Genomic DNA, 22840 nt, shown 5'->3' on the forward strand with positions numbered 1-22840 from the left:
CAGGCATGGAGAAATGCAGTTGCTTCCACAGACACACAGTAGCAATCGAAGTTCCACACAACCCCTCAGAGGGAAGGATAGTGAAGACGGGAAACTTCCTGAGACAAGAGCAGGCCTGTTGACTGGGAAGGACTTTGCTTTCCACCTGCGCCCTCTTTGCAGCCTAATCCTAGGGGCTTATCTCTACAGCTTAGGCCCTGACAGTGAAGTGGAGGTCATGGCAGGGGCACCCCCTTGTGGCCACATCTAATAGTGATCGCATACTCTTGGAAACATGAAAGGAGCAAGGCGATCCTGGGGCAGTGGGGTCCCTCTGCTGGCAGAAATGAGGTAGTGCCCTCCTCTGCCAAAGCTCTCCTTACCCTCCTCCTCCCACGGGCAATGACAAGGACTGCTGGTCTTCTCTTAACGTCTCCAGCACCAGGCCTTGGGCGCTGACTAAGTGCAGGGACAGGTAAGGGCACAACAAGGGGAATTCAGGCAAAAGCAGCTGCAACTAGGCTTTTACTTTCCTGTAGTTAGTGCCCAGGGCTCGGGGCTCCTCCATCCTTCCCTCCATCTCCTTTCTTATTTTGTAGAGCAAAGGAAGAGGAGAAGGGAAGCACAGGGAGAGGTGTGGCCAGTTCCTCTGGTCCAAATGTCTGATGATGGAGGGTCGTCGTGGTTTGGCCCTGTCACCCTCCCACCACAGCAATACATTCTGCTACATGGTTCACAAGGAAAACTCGCTGAGGGAAGGCAAGGTAAGGAAGAGCAAGGGTCCCACAGCCACAACTTCAAAGGAGGAAGGTGGCCAAGGCACAAGGCAGAGGGCAGAAACCAGACAGAACCACAAGAGTCAGTGGGAAGATGAATTTAATGGAATGAAGGGTAGGAGTGCCAGAGGCCAGCCATGCTCTCACTCCCGCCAGCCCTCACCCAGCTTCCCAGGCTGTCTCAAAGGGGTCCTCTTGATACTGGCATCTCACATCTGTTCAGACCACCCCTGGAGCAGGGAAGTTGGAGTGGAAGCCCCCCAGTTCAGAAGGCAGATTCTGAAGTTTATTCCAGATATTTTTGGCAGATTCCCAAATATCCCCTTTTGTCTTGTCTGCCCCAGGTGGGGAGCAGAGAAGAATAGAGGGGCTGCATTTGCCCTCTGCCCCTGCAGTTGGCCCCACACCCAAGCTCACAGGCACCAACTGAGAGTCTGCCCCCTAGCAGTGAGACTCCAGTTCTGTGAGTTTGAGAAGGGATGTTGTGTGTGTGGCAAGGGCAGGGGCTCCTTCTTGGTTCCGTTGGGGCAGGTCCTCAGCTGGGCATGCGAGTTGGCGGATTCTCTGCAAGGACAGTGAAGGTAGCTGTCACACGGTAGAGTCGGGGGCTGTCTGCCAGCACCCCTTATCAAAGTCTGCCTGCAGCCCCATAAACTTGACTCCAGGTCCCAGGCCTATAATCACAGCCCAGGGCTTGCAGTTAACCAGTTCTTTTCTGAGACTGCTAAGCACTCACTTTGTCCCTCCTGACACCCACACCAGACTTGCTGACCCTTCTGTGTACCAGCTCCTGCCCCAGCAGGCAGCCCACCATCATCCAGGGGCCTACCTCACCCAACAAGGCAACTACCCCTGGCTGCATTCCTCCATACCTCTCTGAAGGGGCCCTTCAGGGTGCTGAGTTTGTAGAAGCTCCAGGCAGGAATGCACACCATGGAGGACAGAGCCAGGAGCCAGCCCAGGGCATCACCCCACCATGGATATGTGTACTTCTTATTGTAGGTCAGGGGAGTATACTTGATCAGGGAGAACAGGAAGGTGGCCTGGGGAGGGAGAGAAAGAGAAAGAGGATTACAGGGGAGGCAGTGCCTTCAGCTCTCATCCCCCTCCCACAACAGCTGGCCTGGTAAGATTTGCATCCAGGCTTGTCTGGACTAGTCTCCTATCTCCACCCACATTCTGCTCAAAATCCACACCCCAAATCTGTATTTCCAGGGCACACACCCTGCACTCTAGGGTCCCTGTGTCCCTGGGAGCCTTTAGGACATGACTGTGCCTGCTGGGTGCTTTAGGGTGTTTACATCTCCCACTCAGGAGTTTGGGCTGTGAGTACTTCCTGGTAGTGATCATGCCTCCTTCTCCCCTTTCCTCATTTATATTGTGCACACAATGCGGGCTCTGGGAACTGCTGACAGAAGCAAAGGAAGCCAGAGGGAGCACCACATCATGGTTTAAGGCTTAAACTCTGGAGTCAGGTTGCCTGGGTTTGAATCCTATCTCTCTATGACTTTCTGGTTTGAGTAAGTTGCTTCACCCTTTAACTTCAATTTCATCTGTAAAATGAGTATCATGGTTCGTGGGGTTCTTGTGTGAAGCACTTTGTGGCGGGCACAAAATAAGAGCTCCACAACTGCTGCTATTATGACTGCCGTGGTTATCGGCATTATTCTGAGCAGCCCAACTCTTGGGCTTCAGTTCCACCAGTGACTTTAGACTCACACTGGGCTGTAGGTCAAATCGTCTGACAGCCTGGATCTCAGTTTATCCCTCTGTGAAATGGAAAGGAAGAATCTATCTTACTGTAGTTTTCTAGGCTCCAACAGGAAAAGAAGTGAAAATCTAAGGTGATTGTCAACTCCTAGGGATAAGTTCACTCAAGAGCTAATGACCTCCACCCTGCAGCCACCACCATCTCTCCCTCCCTTCATCTGTCTTTACCCCTTGAGGACTACCTTACCATGCACACAGCTGGTGTGAAAAAGAGCCAACAATATTTGATAAGAGGCCATGGCCTGTACCCAATCATATCTTCAATGTTGTCATAGAAGCGCCTGGCTCCTACCACCGAGAAGAGAAGAAGGAAGGGGGAGAAAGGGTATTCTCCAGCATCTGAAGAGTTAGGAAAGGGGCCACAGACTAGGATGATCATGGACCAATAAATAAAAGATATTATGGTAGCAGCCAGTAGAACTTGGCTTAGGGAGAGGTGACAATTCCTGATTATTAAGATTGTTAAAAGACGAAAAGGGGCTGGGGAGATAGCTCAGTTGATAGAGTGCTTGCCTTGTATGCACAAGGTCCCAGGTTCAATCCTCAGCACCATTAAAAAAAAAAAAAAAAAAAAAAGACAAAAGGGCTGGGATAAGACAGGATGTGGACCCACCTGAAGTGATCTATGACAGGTGTGTAGGCAAGGCCCTTCCAATGGTAGCACTTAGGAATGAGAATTTTTGAGGTCAGGTTGGGTGGAGTTTGGGAAAAGGTGGTGTGAGCAATAAATGTCTCCCTTTTGTCTAAGGTCCCTGGGGTGGAGGAGAGCACTGGAGATGGAGTTGGGACCCAGGGGGAAAAGTCACTCACCATAAACCCAAGCCACACAGAGAGACTCAAAGATGGCCACGAACAGCAGGCAAATGCCACTAGCTGCATAGTAGTCAAAGAGCTGAAACACGTACATGCCACCCTGGAAGGGAGGAGATTATTCAGAGGAAACAATGGACTTACCCCCATACCCCTCAGCCTCACACCTTTGGAGCACAGAGCAGCATTGGTGAGGATCACAAGAGATAAGAGGAAATACAGTATATAAACTGTAAAGCATTAGGTGGATATGGACAATAATTGTTTTTTATTATTGTTTTCAGGTGGAAGACAGACGAAATCACACAGTTATTATTAGGTTGTCCCTGAGGACATTTAGGGATTAATTCAGAAGCCTAAGGCATGATGTATACTCTTTTGAGAAAGAATCAGGATATGGGTTGTCTGGTATTGTCAAACTGACAAGCTCTGTTGCCCTCCTTCACCCCTGAGACATCAATCAGAATGCACCCATCCCAGGGCTCCCTTCTCCCTTTGAGGTCCTTCATTGAACTTGGTTCAAGGACCTGGGAAATCATACCATCTTGCTGGAGAGGCAGCTCTTCCCAGTCCACAATTACCCAACCATCCTTTCCATACATCTTCACTTACCATGGAGCCAAGTTACCCCTCGGCCATCCTTTCTGAGGTGGGAAGACAGGGAGCGGGTGAAGAGGTGCCCTGACTCCCAGAAGGCCTTCCCTGTTACCTGGAACTACAGCAGCATGCCCCACCTGACAGAAGCAGTTGTCCTCTTGGCTCCTCCTCCTCATGGGTTCCCCCCCTTCAGCCTTCCAGACCCTCACCTCTGTGAGCATGACCAGCCCAACAAGGAAGGAGATGACAGACACTGCAAGGATGAGGATCTCCCTCCGGTTCTTCTTGCGGAACATCTGGGGGTACATGTCCACCAGCGCCGTCACCAGGCTTTCTACGCACACAAACTGGATGAGAGGGCAAAAGAATTGGAGGGAAGGAGAGCTCCCACCATAAGCCTGTCAGTCAGCTCTGGCTTCTTATTCCTAGGGTTGGTCCTGCCAGCTTCCCTGTCTCCAGTGCCCAGAGCTGCACTCTTTGTATGGTCAGGTGTGGACCCACCCGATAAGGTCCTCTGGGTCCACTTCTGACATTCACCAAGTCCCCAACTATTTTAAGGTCCTTTGGGGAATAAAGCTCAACTTCATTCTCTCTGTGCCCCCTGCCCCAGCCCCCACACACCCATTCATCTCTCAGGTTCTGAGTGACCACCTCTTGATACCTGGCTATCTAGTCCCAGAAGAACGACCATGAAGAAGAAACAGCAGGCCCAGAGGGAGAGAAGGGCAGCATCACCACAGCCCGAGGGTAGGCGATGAAGGCCAAGCCAGGGCCTACAACAGAAGCAGAGCAACAAAGCTCCAGGCCTCTGTGTCCCAGGGCCTCCCAAAAAGAGAGCTGGAGGCAACTTTACCCCCAAAGTTACCATCATCACCACCGTCCTGGCCCAGGACAAGCCAGCCAAACCTCTACCTGGTCCCTGAATTTCCAGAGCACCACCCACTGCATTCTAGCTAGCAAGAATAGAACCTAGACACCCTAGATATAAAGGACTTTTTCAAAAAGGGCAATGAGCCTACAGATCTACTGTCCCCAACCAGAGATTTCAAACTTGGAATGAGTTCAGGAGCCAGCAGGCCACATAAATTTGTGAAACTAATTCACTGTAAAATAAGAGGAAGTTGTAGGTAGGGCCTGATGAGAACAGGAGCAATCATGGTCCAGCTGAGGGCAATCACAGTGTGTTTATGAAGCAGATGGTACCAAAGAAAACACCTCTAGAGCTAGATTTGGCCCAGGGCCTCTCACTCTACAGTGAGTAAATTGGCATTAATTTTAGAATACCATTTATACACATCCTCTCAAATACATGAAGGTTGTTCTCAGTTGACTCAAATGGCAAGAACAAATTCACATGCCAGAGCCCGGTTTGTCCATAGGAAACTTGCTCTGAAAAATAAAAAGTACCACCATGATCTTGGACCATCATCTGCTTCTTCAAGTGTCAGTTCCCATACTGGTGTGCCAGGGATATTACTGGTACCTGCCTCACAGGTTTACATCACATACTTCATGTATATGCCCCACACAGTGCTTGACATATGCAGGTTGAGCATTCCTTACATGAAATACTAGGAACCAGAAGTGCTTTGGATTTTAGAATATTTACATAAACTTGAACAGTTGAATATCCCTAATTTGAATATCTAAAATCCAAAATGCTCCCAAATCTGAATCTTTGCCAAAGTTTCAAACCAGGCTCACAGAATTCAGTGCCCTCAATGCTTCCCAGCAACACTCACCTGACTCAGCAACCTCAGAAATAGGCACCCCCTGCTCCTGAGACATGAAGCCCAGGATGGAGAAGATGGCAAACCCGGCCACAAAACTGGTGCCACTGTTGAGGAAGCAGAGGGCGATGCAGTCCCTGTGTGGGGCAGGTGGCAGAAGGAGGAAACAGGCCAGGTCAGAAAGGGGCTGCCAACGTCTCAATCTGCAACAGGAACTCCAGGGAAGTACAGCCCCTCCTGGCAGACACCCTGACACCTTCACAGAGGCCAAGGGCAGGGTCCCTAACTGAATTCAGATGACATCCTCACCCCCTTTACCGCCCCCACCCCCAGCTCAGCTCAAATGTAGTCAAGGTGGTCTGTTATCATTTGGATATGAAGTATTCCCCAAAGAATCATGTATTAAAGGCTTGGTCCCCAGTGCAGCAATGTTCAAAGGAGGGGTTTGGGGGAAGTGACTGCATCTTGAGGGCTCTGACCTCATCAGTGGATCCATTAATAGCTGAATGGACAACAGGGCGGTGATGAAAACTGTAGGCAAATGAGGCATGGTTGGAGGAAGTAGGTCACTGGGGGCGTACCCTTGGGGGCTATATCTTGTCCCTGGTAATTCCTCTCACCCCCACACTCCCACTCTCTCTGCTTCCTGGCTGCCATGAGCAACAGCTTTCCTCTGCTCAGTGCCCCCTGGCCATGATGTTCTGCCTCACCTCAGACACAAAGCAATGGAGGCTGCAAACCACCAACTGAAACCTCTGAAACCACAAACCAAAATAAATCTTTCCTCATCTAAGTTGTTTTTCTCAGGTATTTGTCACAGCAATAAAAAGCTAACTAACATGTTGTCCTAAAAGAATGATGCTCTAAGGAAGTAAAATGTAAATCAAAATATTACCAACTGCCATGCAGCCTCCCCTCCCTGTCATATTGCTACCACACTTCTGGAGGTATTGCCACTCTGATATAATTCCTTCTGACATGCACATGGATTATTCCAAAAAAAACAAATAATTCTTAGGCATTTAGGTTTGATTTTGAAATGCACGATAGGAGCTGTTTTTTTGCTATATTACAGCTAAACTAAAATTGGCTTAAATTCTCTGAGCATGAACCAGGTAGGCAGGAAGGAACATTGGGGAAAGGACATAAAGTTAGGAGGGGCCTATGGGAAAAATACCTAAGAGATGAAGTGAAAATGGGTATTGATTCAGTGTCTCCTGGGGCAAACCAAGCAGGCAAGACCAGGGCTCCAGTGTATGACATTGCTTCTCAGTCTTGCTTAACTGTAACTCCAGATCCCACTGACCTATGAATCAGCCAGGTAGCTGGGTCCCTCCTTTGGTCTCCCACTGCTATTTTACCTTTTTCAGAAGCAATCCCTCTATATATCCTAAAGTTCTCTACAGCCCTGTGGTGTTGAAAAATGGGGGTACAGACAGGGCAAATGCAGGAGCTGGTGCGGCTCACCCCTGGTCTAGCATGGCTAGGGAGAGAGCAGGGATGTGGGTGTGTGTTTCAGGTCCCACTCTCCCAATCACCTGTAGCAGTTGTTGTGATACTTGTTATAGCTGCCCAGGGCTGTGAGGCAGCCCAGACAGATGGCAAAGGAGAAGAAGATCTGGGTGCCCGCATCCATCCATACCTGCAAAGGCAAAAGGCAAGAAAGCTGAACTCCAGGAGAGCCAGGCCACTGGGCCTCCAAGGGAGGACACAGGCATGAACCAGGTGCTGCCTAGAGATAGTGAGAACCTGCTCTAAGCCATTGCAGGCACGCTCTGCCACTCCTACAGACCCAATGGCTCTCATCCCTGGGCCCCTGAATGGAGTGTCCTGGGAATCACCAGTATGGAACAGGAATTCAAAGGAAAAGACCAGAGGACCTGTGGTGGAAGTCATGGCGGGGCAGGGCAAAGCTCTAGAGCAAAGCCAGGTCTGGGGTCAAGTGTTCTATCATGGGAAACAAAGCCTGGGTTCTGCCCCACTTTCTCCTATTCCAGGTTCTCATAGCACTGTGACCAGCAGGGAAGGGATCCAGGTGTAGGCTACCTAGGGATGTGTGTCCTGGATATCAGGGCTACCTCGAGCATGTAGCTTTGCTCCTCCTGTCTCAGAATCCTCTGTTTAAAAATGGGGAGAATGATCTTCCACTCACAAGAAGTCTAGAGGAACAGAAATGCGTATGGAAAATACCTCTCCAGCTAAGCCTAGGCAGTTATTGCTATTGTTATTGCAGCTGGCTGACCCCACCTTGCATGTTGTGATTTAGATCTAACAGCTAGAATAACATCCCAAAGAGAAAGAATATCAAGGCAACAGGAGTAAGCAACTCTTCAGAGCTGCAGGACATGGGGTCCTGTGACTCCAGAGGATTCTGCCTTCAGAGGACAGTGCACCACCAGAGAACACCACGCTGTGGATACAGACATTGCCCAGGCAGGTGGCCTTACAGAAGGGGCACTGGACAGTCCTATCTATGCCTTCGGTCTAGCCCACTCAGGACCCCCAAATCCTCCAGCCCCCATGGTTTCTCTCCACTAAGCAGCCTATAATTCTCCCATACACCAATGCTCCACCATACACCAATGCTCCACAGTCCCTTTCCCTGCCTCTCTCCCTGCCCTCTAACCATCACCTCCACCCTCTGTCTTTCTTCCCTTGCTCTCCCTTATCACACTCAGTCATACCCAAGTGCCCATTTTCCTCTACAATGTAAGGTCTCAGGGACCCATAGGCAGGCAAACTACCCCAGAATCCCAGATTCCTCAGTCAGCACCCCCAATTGAGACAGAATCTTGAGGACTGGAGGAGAACCCAGAAACTGTACCATTTTCAAAGCTTCCTGGTGGTCCTAATGAACAGCAGCCAGGTGTGGGATCACAGCCCTATAGCCCTGAGAACTGGCATCAGGGACACACCCAGGACACTCCTCTTGTTACACGTTCATTTCTGCAGGAATGGGGATCAAGCACAGAAAGATAGAGGAAAGGCGAGAATGTCTCCCATCTTCTGTCCCTTCACTCACTGGGAATCCCATCCCTGGTGTTCCCTGAGGCAGGAGTTGCCACCAAGGAAAGGAGATCATGCAAGAAGCACAAAAGAAATAATAAGGGAAAGCGTGACTTGGTGGTTCACCTCACCCAGCAGGGGTGGGAGGTGGAGGGGGCAATCTGAGAATGAGTTGGGAAGAGAGATTTGTGAGAACAGAGAAACCTGCAGGAGGTTGCAGCGTTCTGTTGCCTTTGACCAAAGCCCTCTCACTGGGGGGTTGGCAAGCCCAGCTCTCCACACAGCCACCGCTTGACAAACCTGCTGGGGTGGGAGATCTGAATGGGGTCAGAAGGAAGCTGAAGGAACACACGGAGCAAACTGTTCTGTTCCCCACCACAGGCAACATCCTCCCTTCTGCCCATTCCAGGAGCCCCAGTTTCGAGAACAAAACTCTGGTGTGTCTTTGTCTGAGGCAGAAGACAGATCAAGAAAAAACAAGATTGGAGAACGCTTGTTGGAATGTGGACGAAATGAGGCTGTTCACACGAAAGAAGAACAGAGAAACCTTTAGAAGATCCAGGAAAGATGTTTCAACCTTAAGTCCTGCCCCCCAGGATTATGAATATCTATCTAGTGTGAAATAGAAAAGCATGGTCAGATGGTTTCAGCTTTAATTCCCAACTCTATTAATTACTGGTTGTGTGATTAAGAGTTACTTAACCTCTCAGAATCTCCCTTTTCTCATCAGAAAAGTGGGTATAAATATAACAAAATAATGTGTACAAAATGTTTAACACATAAATAAATATTAGTTTCCTATCCCCTTCTTTAGAAAACAGCCTTATTTATTTATTTTTTTAATTTGGTAATGGGGATTGAACTCCGGGGTGCTTACCCACTGAGCCACATCCCCAGCCCTTGATTTATTTATTTATTTATTTTATTTTAGACAGGGTCTTACTAAGCTGCTTAGAGCTGTGCTAAATTGCTGAGGCTGGCCTTGAACTTGCAGTCCTCCTCCCTCAGCCTCTTGAGTAGCTGGGATTACAGGCATATGCTACTACACCCAGCTTAGAAAACAGTCTTTAAAACTTTCAAATAGTTCATATCCTTTGGAAAAGATCTATCACGTGATTAAAGACAGTAGACTCCAAAAGACTATTTGGGAGGAAACCCAAACTCCCTCACACGCTAGTTTTGTGGTTCTAGACAAGTATCTTGAGTTTTCTAAGTGTGTCTTTATTTATAAAATGATGCTAACCTCTGACTCACAGGGTTGATGTGAAGATTAAATTTTGTCAAGCACTCATGCAAGCTTTTGCTGCTGTTCATGGTTGCTACTATTTTACAGAGCAACTCGCCTCTCAGTGATAATGAGAAGTTATTAATTTCAGGGTTCTATGCTAAATAAAACTAGTTCTGATCCAGGTTTCAACCTTCTCCCTAGACAAACCCTTCATCAAAATTACTCAGCACAGGAATTTAAAAGGTTCAACAGGGCTCTTTGGACACTCTACTCCCCTCCCCCTGCCCTCATCCATCTACCAAAGTTCAGAAGAATGAAAGTCAGGATGAGGGAAAGAAACGTGCCACTTAAATGAAACACACATTGTATGGGAGCCCCCGGGGGCCATTCAGTGTAAAAGGGAGGAGCCCTGGAGACCAGAAAAGGCAGTAACTCCCCCAATGCACAGCAAGCCTGGCAGAGAAAAGGCGGAAACAAGAGAGGAACACAGCATTGACTCTGCCTGGCTCCAGGCCCCCAGCCTCCGTGCTTGGCAGAGAGAAATGTCTTTGGTCTTTGTGTTGGCTAACAGGGATTTTGCACCTTTCTCAAGTGCCAGGCAAATGCCAGTTGGAATTATCACACTTCCTGCAGAGTGCCAAATAGATTCAATTAGGGATCTGGCAGGGCATCCCACCCTGCAGGTGCTGCTTTGCTCACTGATGACAAAGGCCTAGCTTCAGCATGGGACCAGGACCAGGCTGCTCTTGAAACAGGTTCCCCCACCTACAGCCTCAAAGCACTTGGAAGACATATGCTCCCTGCACAGCCTACAGTTGGCTGGGGTTAGAAGGATGGTATCCAGAGTGCAGATTAAAATAAGTCTTATTCCCTATAGTAACCCAGACACAGGCTCATGGCCTTGTTAATTCTCAGAGTTGAAGGCTACCTGGCCCACTTTCATGTTGGCTGGAAGCTATTATACACCAAACACCGTACTTAGAACAGCCCTGACACATAATAGATGCTTAACACATTTTTGCTGAATGAGTGAGCTTGTGAGAAAAACAAAGATGAGCAGATAGGGTCCTTGCCTTCAAGAGGAGATCACCAAAGTATGTGGGATTTATCATTATTCAGACCTGATTCCAGTTGCAGGTGTGAAGATCAAAAATCCTTTAAGCCCTCTAGGCCTCAATTTCTTTATCTGTAAAATGGAGATACCTCATTGATCTGCTGTGAGGATTAACTGAAACAATGCATGTAAACCTCTTACCAGTGCCAGGTTCACAGTAAGCCCTCACCACTTGTTAGCTATAAATAGCTGAACAGGACAAAGCCATAAATACTGGACCCCTCTTTCCTTTTTCTCTTTCAGTCTACCTGAATATCTCCCTGCCTAGTTCCCCTTCCTCTTAACCCAGCCCTATCTGCAAGGAAAGCTGAGTTTTAGCCACTGGTTCACAGCTCTACTGCTCTAGAAACCATAATGCTTCCTCTTGCATGGCAAACCCACACCAGACTCTTCACGTGGTCTTCAAAGTCTTCCCTCAAATCTACTGCACCCACAACCTCCTGCCTGATACCTACTCTCCATCACAGACCTTGGTTTCATATAAATCAAAAGGGCTTATGATTCAGGAAACAAAATACACCTTTGTATTGCCTGCTACTTTTGCCCTAGATTCACAGTTTACTCATTTGTGCAATGAGGAGGCTGCATTAGATGATCTCTGGGGACCCTTTAACTTCAACCCCTCTGTCTCTATAGTTTGGCTCCATGACTGGATTGCAGCCTGCACAGAAATGAAGAAATAGCAGTCTGCATTTCTATAATGTGTAAGAAATGGAAGAAGCCAGAATACAGTGGTACACACCTGTAATCCCAGTGACTGGGGAGGTTGAAGCAGGATTGCAAGTTTAAGGCCACAATTTAGTGACACACTGTTGAAAAAAAGACGGAAGGAAGGAAGGAAGGAAGGAAGGAAGGAAGGAAGGAAGGAAGGAAGGAAGGAAGGAAGGAAAGAAGGAAGGAAAGAAGGAAGGAAGGAAGAAAGGAAAGAAGGAAGGAAGGAAAAATAAATGAAATGGAAGAACAGAAGGATAAGGTCACATCCTACTGGAAGACCATTGAGAAATATCCAGAACCAAGATTACTCAATTCTGTGGGGAGAGTTCTGAGTAGGGCTGGTCGTCTTGCTGCTTCTTGGAAACATAGCAGTTCCAGGAGAAGTCAAGAGGAAAGCCTCACAACTCTGTCAGGGGAGGCTAGGAGATTTGAGGGTATTTTAGCTTGTGGATCACCCCAAATTCTCCCAAGGGAGCTATTGCTTCTGGAGGAACCAAGTTCCTGGGGCTTGAGAAAGAACTCTGGAGCCCTAGTCTCTCACTCCCTCTCAGTGATGTCAGTGACTGTGCTGGTGCTGTACTATTTGAAAGGTCTGGAAGGCCATCGAATAGTCTTATAAGCCTTGAGAGTCATCTGCCCTTGAGTCTCTTGGGAACCCTTGCACAGTCACAGGGAACCTTGGACAATCAAGAGGAGCATCTCTGAATTATACACATACCCCACTCTGTGCCAAGGAGGCAGAGCAGAGGCAGAGACATGGCGCTGAACTAAGTAACACAATCTGGGAGGTTCTGGGGTGGAGCTTACCCATGCTCCCATTGGCTTTGCCAGCTTTCTAAATGGCTGCCAAGAGGAGAAAATAAAACTCCTGTCAGGGACAGGGGCTTCTTACTTCAGGCCTTGCTTTACACACCCTCCAATCTGCAACAGCAGCACAGCCCCCTCCCTGTGAAGCCATAATGAAGCTGGTTGTCTCTGGAGGAGTGTGGGCAATGAAGGAAGAACAGGAGGGGAGGAAAAAAGACCCAGAGGTTCCGGACAACTGACAGGAAACTTAACACTAACTCAGCTGGTTGTCAGGAGGGACTGAGGAACTGGGAAAGGGTCATGTGGGTGGAAGGAAGGCACTGGATGGTGATAGGCTGAGGGACAAGAAATAAAGGAAGTTTGGGAGAAGGAAATTGGGAGAGAAAATGCAAACATGAGAAAAATGGGTAGACATGAGGAAAGGGGCATAGCTCATGAGAAAGGTGTTTGGTGACTGACATATTTGAAGTCCCTGAGAAATATAGCTAGGACTTCAGGCCTCCTGGGTTCCCTGGAAGCTGTGGACCAAGAAGGGGCAATGTCAGATACCTATAACCACAGACCACTGCTAACAGATGTCTTCAGAAGGAAGGGTGCACCCCACCATCTCCAGGGATGCCCTGGGGATGGGTCAGGAGCAGGGACTCCACCAAGAGCAAAACTTCCAGAGCCCCTATCTGTGGCTTCTTACCTGGGGATCCCACAGACGTGTGAGGTTGGGATACAGATAAAACTGAATTCCTTGGGCTGCCCCAGGCAGTGTCACCCCTCGAATTAACAGGACGACCAGCATGAGGTAAGGGAATGTGGCTGTGAAGTACACCACCTAGTCAAGGGCAGATGAGTGACAAGGAACTTGTAAGTTAAGAAGGAGGGGCCCCAAGACTCAGCAGCAGGACAGGAGGCAGGAGCTCCCACCCCACCAAAAAGGGCATAGGAGTTCGTCTCCTGCTCCCTCCTTCAACTGTGCAGCTGTTCAGTTCCATCTCCCTGAAGCCTAAGGCCGCTACCTCCCTCCCCCGCTCCTCCCTCCAGTTTAAGCATTTGCCCTCCCCAGCACATATTCAGTAAATAGTTGTCAAGTGACTGAATGAATTTAGGCATACTTCCAACAAGAGTGCTTGGAATTATGGCAAGGGTTGTCAGGTATGAAAAGATCTGTACATGTGATCTCTTCCTCACAAGAGTTTACGAGCTTAGCACAACCAGGCAGCCAAATTAGGGAGGAAGCCTTATTGAAACCTCCAGGGCAAGAGTCCAGCTCAGCATACCCTCTAGCACCTTGGATGCTGTAGGACGAAAAGACCACCAAATTCTTGAATTGGTTGAGAACATTTGTAGGTGAATATTCCCAATCAAATTTTTATCCACAGAACTGTTATATATGAAGCAAGAAGCCATGAACTGTGTTTAGTATGCACTGTGCTCACACACATGGAAAATTCCAAGATGAAACTCCTCTGGAGGTATCTTTCCTGCCTTTGTTTCTCCTGTTTCATTTCCCAGAATTACATGGGATTGATTCCAGGAGAGACACAGAATCAAGGAAGGAAAGCACATAAAAACCTTTGCTGGGTCATTCCCTCCTGTCCCAGACTAGACCACAACAGAGGGAACTCTTGGGTGACAGTCCCCAGACTAGGGCAGGGAGTCCCAGAATGGGGGAGGGAGCTATCCAACACAGACCTTGCCTGTGGACTTGACTCCCTTCCAGATGCAGAAGTAGCAGATGACCCATGCGAGCAAGAGACATAAAACCAACTCCCAGCGCAGGGCCCCCAGGTGCTGGATACCATCGGAGATCTTCAGGACCCGCCTCCTGAAGAGAGAAGGGTGAGTCTAGTTCCACTTCATATGTCAGCCTCAGATATCTCTCTCTCTCTCTCTCTCTCTCTCTCTCTCTCTCTCTCCTCTCTCTCTCTCTCTCTCTCTTTCTCTCTCCCTCCCCCCCCATTCCTTCTCTTTCCTTCCTTCTTTTCTTCCTTCACTCCTTCCTTCCCTCCTTTCTTTCCTCCTTTCTCTTTTTCTTTTTTTTCGGGGGTTCATGGTAGAACCCAGGGCCTCACACATGCTAGTCAAGCACTTCACCACTGAGCTGCACCCCAGCCCTGATTCTCAGTTTCGTTGCTGTGGGTCTTGCAGAGCCCTGCCTCCAGGCTCTTGTCTAAAGGTTGGTCAACTCTTTTTACTAGGATCATGAGGCTCTCCTTTGCCTGGAGATGGAGCTAGATATAAAGGGTGGCAAATAGAAACTGTGCCTGTGGAAGTTTGCTTTGAGTACTAATTTAACACAAGGAAAGAGGTATAAGCATGCATTTTATCAACCAGGATTTTAGGCTGTTTGATATCAGGGATCACACCCAATGAATATCAACATTGTGGGGAATGGGCTGGATACGAGGCAACACACAAGCAGTCAAAGAGAGGAGGGTGGTTAGTAGAATGAACACATATGCATGTGCCCTCTCTGACTGGAGGGAAGGGTCAAGCACAGCCTGAGAAGAATTGCAGAATTCTTATCTCTGAAACCAGTTCTGCAATAACGACAAATACAGACACCAAGACAGAAAAAGGCCATCTAGGTGACAGGACCAGGAAAGAAGAAACTCTTCCCCTGCTGTACACTGATTACTGTACCCTCTACCCTTCTGTGGAATACACCTCCCATGTTCACATGGGGAAACGGCCTCCCACTTACTCCCAGAACTCGATGACAGGGGAGGTGGCATTCTCGGTGGTCACATTCAGGGATCCATTGGTCTTCTGGAACTCCACACAGTTCTCTACCCGTGGGTCCCAGGGAAGGAAGAAAGAGAAAGGTTGTCAGCCAACATTTGGCAAAACTAGAGAGAATGAGAAGGCATTTTAGGACAATGAAAGTAAGGTATCTGGAAAGAACTGAGTTACAGTTCTACAAAACTCCTCATCCTCAAAAAACCCACCTCACCTTTCCCATACACATTACTATTGGCTTATAAATGTTTGCATGAATATTCTCCATAAAGCACGATCAGAAAGCATTAGGAAAGATGCTCTGCATGCCAGCTGCTTCAGAATATACACTCATTCCCAGGAGGTCATCCTGTGTAAAGTCACAGCCTTCGAGGAATGGTATGAATGCCTTCTAGAAAGTAATATAGCACAGAGGCCAAGAGTTCAGGTACCAGGAGCTCAGAAAGCTCTGGCTTGCATCCTGATGCTCTGGGTATCTGCTGTGTGACCTTGTACAAGTGACAGCTCTATGCTCTAAGTGTCACTCCCCTGATCTCTAAAATGTAGACATCCATGTCCCTCTTGTAGGATTGATAGGGGGATTAAATGAAAATAAAAATCTAAAGTGCTCAATAAATTGTGGCTCTTTATTATTTGTATGTCACTTTGGAGTTTCACATAGAGAGTTGGCATTCTTTTTAATATTTAATCAGTATAATAATCCCAGGAAATATTAAGACAGATACTGTTTTCCCCATTGTACATATGAATAAAATGATTCTTCTTAGAAATTGCCTGTCAGGATTCATAAATGATCAAGTGTAGGCTGGAATCAAGGTAAACAAACTGTCTAGGTTCTACCTTTAAAATACCTAGACACTGATCCTTCTTGTTATCTCCACTACCACCCAGTACAGGTCACCATCAATTTCAGAGCTCGTAGTTGGTTTCTACCTTCGTTTGCCTTATAAAATCTCCGTACAGCAGCCAAGATGATTATGTTAAACCTCATCTCAAACCCTCCAATGGGTATCCCATCCCACTCAGAGGAAAAAACCAAACTCCTTCAGTGGACTTTAAGTCCCTCTTCCCTCTGTCCCTCAACATCTCTGACCTCATCTCCCATTACCACTCCCCCTGTTCCAGTCACACTGGCCCCAGGTTCCTCCCTGGATGTTTTGGGCACTGTGCACTGCAAAGCCTTTGTATTTACTGCCCCACTAACTAGAGTGGTTGTCCAATTTTTTTTTTTTTTTATGTTTTTCTTTTCTTTTCTTTTCTTTCTCTGGGGGGTACCAGGGATTGAATTCAGGGACACTCCACCACTAAGCTACATCCCCAGCCCTATTTTGTATTTTATTTAGAAACAGGATTTCACTGTGTTGCTTAGCAAGCCTCGCTTTTGCTGAGGCTGGCTTTGAACTGGCGATCCTCTTGCCTCAGTCCTGGCCTCCCCTGAGCTGGTGGGATTACAGGTGTGCACCACCGCACCCAATTAATTTACATTTTTCTACAAAATTGTCCACTTTAAGTCTTCAAAAGTATTGGCACAAGGTTTTCATTGTAATAACTTATTTTTAAATCTTTACTATTTCTACAGATACCATCTTCTTTGCTGCTGTTTCTCTGCTCACCCCCAGCACTGAGATTGAACCCAAGAATGCCCCACTGTGCCTGGCTTATAGCTGGGTTTTTATTTTTATTTATTGATTTATTTGCAGTGTTGGGGTTTAAATCTAGGGCCTTGTGCATACTAAGTGAGTGCTCAACCTCTAAGCTACATCTCTATGTCTGCTGACTTTTTGAATCTCTCAAAATCTCTGTCTTTGAACTGAAAAAGGTAGTACATTTAAATTTATCATGATTAGTAATATTAAAATTATTTCTATCATTTCATTTATTGTTTTCTATTTACCTTGAGTTTTGTTTGACCTCTTTTGTATTTTCTTTCCAATATCCCACTTGATATAATCTCTTTTAAAGCCAGCCTCAGCAACTAATCAAGGTCCTAAGGAACTCAACGAGACCCTGTCTCAAAATAAAAAATAAAAGGGGGCTGGGGCCACGTGCAATAGCTCACACCTGTAATCCCAGTGGATGGGAGGCTGAGGCAGGAGGATCTTGAGTTCAAAGTCAGCCTCAGCAAAAGCAAGGTGCTAAGCAATTCAGTGAGACCCTGTATCTAAATAAAAGTACAAAATAGGGTTGGGATGTGGCTCAGTGGTGAAGCGCTCCTGGGTTTAATCCCCTATAGCAAAATAATAATAATAATAATAAATTTAAAAATAAATAAATACATACATACATAAAATTCTAGCTGGGGATGGTAGTGAACACCTGTAATCCCAATGACTCAGGAGGCTGAGGCAGGAGAATTGCAAGTTGGAGGCCAGTCTCAGCAACTTACCAAGGTTCTAAGCAATTTAGTGAGAACATATCTCAAAAAATAAAGGCTGGGGATGTGACTCAGAGGTTCAATCCCTCGTACCAAAAAAAAAATTAAAAAATAAAAAATATATATGCATTTATATATACACACATATATAATATATTAAGGATACAAAAAGAATATATATAATATATATTCTTTATATATAATATATAACATATATAATTCTTAATATAACATATTATATTATAACATATTATATTAAATTAATAGAAATTGTAAGTTATTACCAAACCCATAGTTAAAAGGAGAAATGAAGAAAAAGAGATTATATCAAGTGGTTGTCCAATCTTAACAGCTTATTTCCTCTCCTCCTTCAAATGAAAGTGCAACCTCAGTAAGGCCTTTCCTGATTGCCCTGTTTAAAATCCCTGACCGCTAAAATCCCAATCCCACTCCCTGTTTTATCATGGTCTGTCTCCCCCTACTAGAATGACAGTTCCAGGAAATACATTACCATATCCCCAGTGCTTAGAATAGAGTCTGGTGGATGGTAGGAGCTCAACAAATACCTGCTGAAAGACTGATTGCCTGTGGAAGGCTTTCTCCACTAAACCATATCATTCTCCTTGAAGAAAAGCATTATTTCAACAGGATGGCGTATGCCATTCAAGAGGCCAGGCTCTGAGTGAAACCAGACCCATTAAGAGAGGGGACAAAAAATATGTCTGAAAACAAAAGATCCAGGTATTCAGTTTGCCTCAGAATTATCTCAGAGACCCCAAAGATGGATAGGCTTACTAATGTTCTGAAACAAAAGCTCTTAGCCACCAAAATTTCACCAATTTTTTTTCAAGAGGCACTCTGCTGAGATCTGGATGAAATGGTTACTATCTGACAAGTTGGTTGTCAAGGGTGATTCAGTGTACAAAGACACAAAAGAAGAAAAGGAAATAGAATGAAAAAGATTTTTTAAACCTTGCTTTCAACAAATCTTTCTTGAAAGCTAGCCAGCTGTGCCAGATACAAAGGCTATGGAGATAGAGTATTTTCTGCCTTGCAATCTTGTGGACTAGTGGAAAAATCAAGCCACGAAACACAAAAAATGAGGTAAGTGCCACAGTAGGGCCAGGGCTCAGTACACATACCGCCAAATACATTTGAGAGGAGTCTAATGCAATTTTGGAGTGTCAGGGGAGGCACCCACAATTTGACTTTTCAATAGACAAATGATAATAAAATAAAGGTGGTGGAAGAGATGGGCAAGAAACTGCCTAGAAAGGAAGTGTGAAGTATGAGAATGGTAATGGTGAGACTGGGGGTGTAACTCCATGGTAGAACACTTGCCTACCATGTACAAGACCCTGGGTTCAATCCTCAGCACTGGTGCCGGGGGGAAGGCAGGGCAAGATCATAAGTCAATGAAAAATACCATACTAAACCCTACAAAATGTTTTTCCTTGGCAAGTAAAGAATTTGAACTCCAGTTCTCACTGAATAACTTATCTGCACAAGAAAGAATTGACTGTCTAGTATGGTTTGGACCTGGAATGTCCCCTAAAGGCTCATGTGTTGAAGTCTTGGTCCCCAGTGCAGCAATGTCAAAAAGAAGTGGGGCTTTTGGGGAAGTGATTGGATCATGAGGGCTCTGATCTCATCAGCGGGTTAATTCATTGAGGTATTCATAGCTGAATGGACTCTTGGGAGGCGATGGAAACTTTAGGAGGCTGGGCCTGGTTGGAGGAAGTAGGTTTCTGGGGGTATGCCCTGGGTGACTATATCTTGTTCCTGCACCTTCCTCACCCTTTCTCTGTTTCCTGGCTACCAAGAGTTGAGCATCTTTCCTCTACCATGCCCTTCTCATTGATGTTCTGCTTCACCTCAGGACTGAAGCAACGGAGCCAGCCAATCACAAACTGAAACCTCTGAAATCATGTGCCCAAAGTTTTAAGTTGTTTTTCTCAGGTGTTTTGTCACAGTGATGAAAAGCTGACTAACAAAATGCCATTCCCATTTCAAAAGGAGAGATCTCATGGACAAGTCCTGAAAAATATTTGGACAATCAAAGCATGGTGTGTGACGAGAAACCAAGCAGAGCAGTGGTCAATATGCTCCCCGTCTGAATTCTCCAAAAGGGTAGCCACTAGTTCACATAGGTATTTAAATTAAAATTAAGTAAAAATTTAAAAATTCTGTTTCTCAAATGTACTGGGCCCATTTTAGATGCTCGATAGACGCATGTAATTTGTGCTACTGTATTGAACAGTGTGGAAAACACTTTCATCCTCACAGACTATTCTTTTGGACATTCTTAACCTAGATTTTTGTTGTTGCTGTTATTTTCAATATATCAGATTCAGTGATTCTATTGCCATAGGTGGCTCACATTGTGTTAGAAGCACAGGAGTTAATTGCTATTATAAATTTTATTGATGACCTACAAAACAGCTCATTCCCTATTTAAGCCCAAATAAATTATAAGTTTGAAGTAGTATCAAAAAGAAGACATGAAAAATAAATAAATTAACAAATAATAGACACATACATCAAAACTGTATTTCACATTGAAATAAATAAATGGCTAAATTATATTTTTATTATTTTATATTTGCATAATACATTAATTGAATACATGAATTTATTTTTTAAAGCCTATGACATTTTTCTTGTGATGCTGGTAAATCTTATTTATTTATTTATTTATTTATTTATTTATTTATATAGGCAGTGCTGGGACTACATTGCCTATACTAGGCAAGTGCTCTACCACTGAGCTACAACCTCAGCCCCATGTGCTTATTCTTTTTATTTTTTAATTTTTTATTTGTTCTTTTTAGTTACACATGAGAGTAGAATGTATTTTGACATATCATACATACATGGAATATAACTAACCATTCTTGTGGTTGTATGTGATATGGAGTTATATGGGTCATGTGTTCCATATATGAACATAGGAAAATTATGTCCAATTCATTCTACTATCTTTCCCATTCCCATCCCCCCTCCCTTTCCTTCATTCCTAATGAATGAAGCCCTTGCATTACTTTTGATGTGAGTTTTCCATGATCTACTTGACTGATTTCTGTGAGTCCTGAGTTAAGACTGAGGATTGGGTTGCCTGAGATATGGGTACAATCCTATTGTTGGTCGATGTGGCAGAGCAGGAGAAAGAAGGGGACACTACAGTGGTGACCTTACCTGTATTCCATTCATGGTGGCAGCTTCCCCAGGGGAGGTCAGTGGTGAAGCTGCTGAAGAGGTAGAAGAGGGCCCAGGCCAGGACAATGATATAATAGATGTTAAGGAGGATGACAATCATCTGGGAGGCATAGCCAATACCTGGGAAATAGGGTCTGCAGATTAGGATGGGGATGGTACCCAGATTCTCCACATACCACCCACCCCTGTATAGAAAAGAACTTGCACTCCACTGTCAGTCCCCTAAAGCAGAAAGTGATGGAGTGAAGACTCCAGGCCCAACTCTACCACTCCAGCCCCAAAATGAAACTTTTGGACTCCAACAGCCCTCCAGGGCAGACCAGGACTTTTCTCCTGTCTTCTGCTACAGTAGGCATGCTTCCTATGCCCTTTCATTTCATCTTCCATCATTTTTGGGTTGTTTTTTTTTTCATATTAAGGATTGAACTCAGAGCATTGAGCATGACAGACAAGTGCTCTATCACTGAGCTACATCCCCAGCCCTTTCTAATTTTATTTTGAGACAGGCTTTCAATAAGTTGTGCAGGCTAGCATCAAACTTGTGATCCTCTTGCCTCAATCTCTTGAGTCACTGAGATTACAGGCTTGTGCCACCATGCTGGTCAATTTCATCACATTCTCAAAGTTCATGAAATTATTTAGTTTTAAAATGTGTAAGACTAACTGCATGATACTAATAGTTATTGTTCCCCAGAATTATTCTGATGTTTCTGAAAAATAAAAGCACAAGTTAAATGCAGGAAAATACATTTTACATAAGGAGAAATACAAATAGTGAATGAATACTTTTAAAATATGTTCATTCTTTCTAATAATTACAGGTGTATAAAATGAAACATTAATTCTACAGCTACAACCTTACTGCAAGTTTTTACAAAAGATGTTAACACGGTGGTTTTCCATACTTGTCTGTATATTAGAATGACCTTGGAATATTTACAAAATTCCAAGCCCAGGATAGACCTCAGACCATTTAAATCACAACCTCTAGGATTGGGCACAGGCCACAGGATATGTCAAAGGTGCTCAGCTGATCCCAGTTTGGGAACCACTGATAAAACTAAGGGTTGTTCAAGATATAGACAAAGATGTCTACTCACATCTAGTGACACTCTCAGTTAACACTTTTCTAGAACAATTTAATAAACCTTATCAAGAAATATCAACCTAAGGGCTGGGGTTGTAGCTCAGTGATAGAGCACTTGCCTAGCACGTGTGAGACACTGGGTTTGTTTCTTAGCACTGCATATAAATAAAGGTTTATCAACAACTAAATTTTTTTTAAAAAAACCCAGAAGCTTGATTTTTAAAAAAATAGAAAATAAAATGAACTGAAGAGAACATACGTTGTGCACATTCCAATTATATAGAAAGAGAAAGGAAATTTGAAATAAAGCCACAAAACTAAAAACAACCCAAATGCTTCTCAGCAAATGAATGGTTAAACAAACTGTGATACATTCATACCAAGGAATACCAATCAGCAATGAAAAGGAAAAACACTATGGATGCACAGAACAACCTACATGATTCAGGGTTGTGAAGGGCATCATGCTTAGTGACAAAGCCAGACACAAGATCACATACTGCATGAGCCCATTCACATGATGGTCTCAAAATTACCAAATTACAGAGAAAGAGAACAGAACAGGGGAAGCCAGAAGTTAGGGAATGGGTAAGTTAGAGACCACTGTATTGATAGAACAGTGGGTGTCTTGATGGTTGTTACATAAACCTACGTGTGTGATAAAATTACACAAACATACACAAAAGAAGGTGTGGAAAACTGCTGGAATCTGGATAAGGAGAGTACCAATATCAATATCAATATCTGGATAGTACCAATGTCAATGTCCAGATTTTGCTATTATTGCAACAAGGGAAACTGGATGAAGGGTACACAGACCCCTTGGTACTATTTTTGTAACTTCCTGTGAATGTATAATCATTTCAAAATAAAAACTTAAAGAAAATCCTATACAGAGA

At 45.3% G+C, this 22840-nt stretch overlaps 1 protein-coding gene across 1 annotated transcript in view; it reads right to left on the reverse strand.

The window, feature by feature from the left end:
• Positions 1-849: 849 nt before the first annotated feature.
• Slc6a13 (solute carrier family 6 member 13) overlaps positions 850-22840 on the reverse strand; it is a 38386-nt gene continuing 16395 nt past the window's right edge. Inside the window, 13 exon segments of the mRNA XM_047549447.1 lie at positions 850-1319; positions 1628-1798; positions 2713-2813; positions 3336-3438; positions 4142-4279; positions 4594-4652; positions 4655-4705; positions 5675-5799; positions 7201-7304; positions 13223-13357; positions 14218-14350; positions 15230-15314; positions 20834-20974. Coding sequence (XP_047405403.1) covers positions 1197-1319; positions 1628-1798; positions 2713-2813; positions 3336-3438; positions 4142-4279; positions 4594-4652; positions 4655-4705; positions 5675-5799; positions 7201-7304; positions 13223-13357; positions 14218-14350; positions 15230-15314; positions 20834-20974 — 1469 coding nt within the window. The 3' untranslated portion in view covers positions 850-1196.

This window comes from Sciurus carolinensis, chromosome 4, assembly GCF_902686445.1.
Source record: "Sciurus carolinensis chromosome 4, mSciCar1.2, whole genome shotgun sequence".
Taxonomy (NCBI): Eukaryota; Metazoa; Chordata; class Mammalia; order Rodentia; family Sciuridae; genus Sciurus; species Sciurus carolinensis.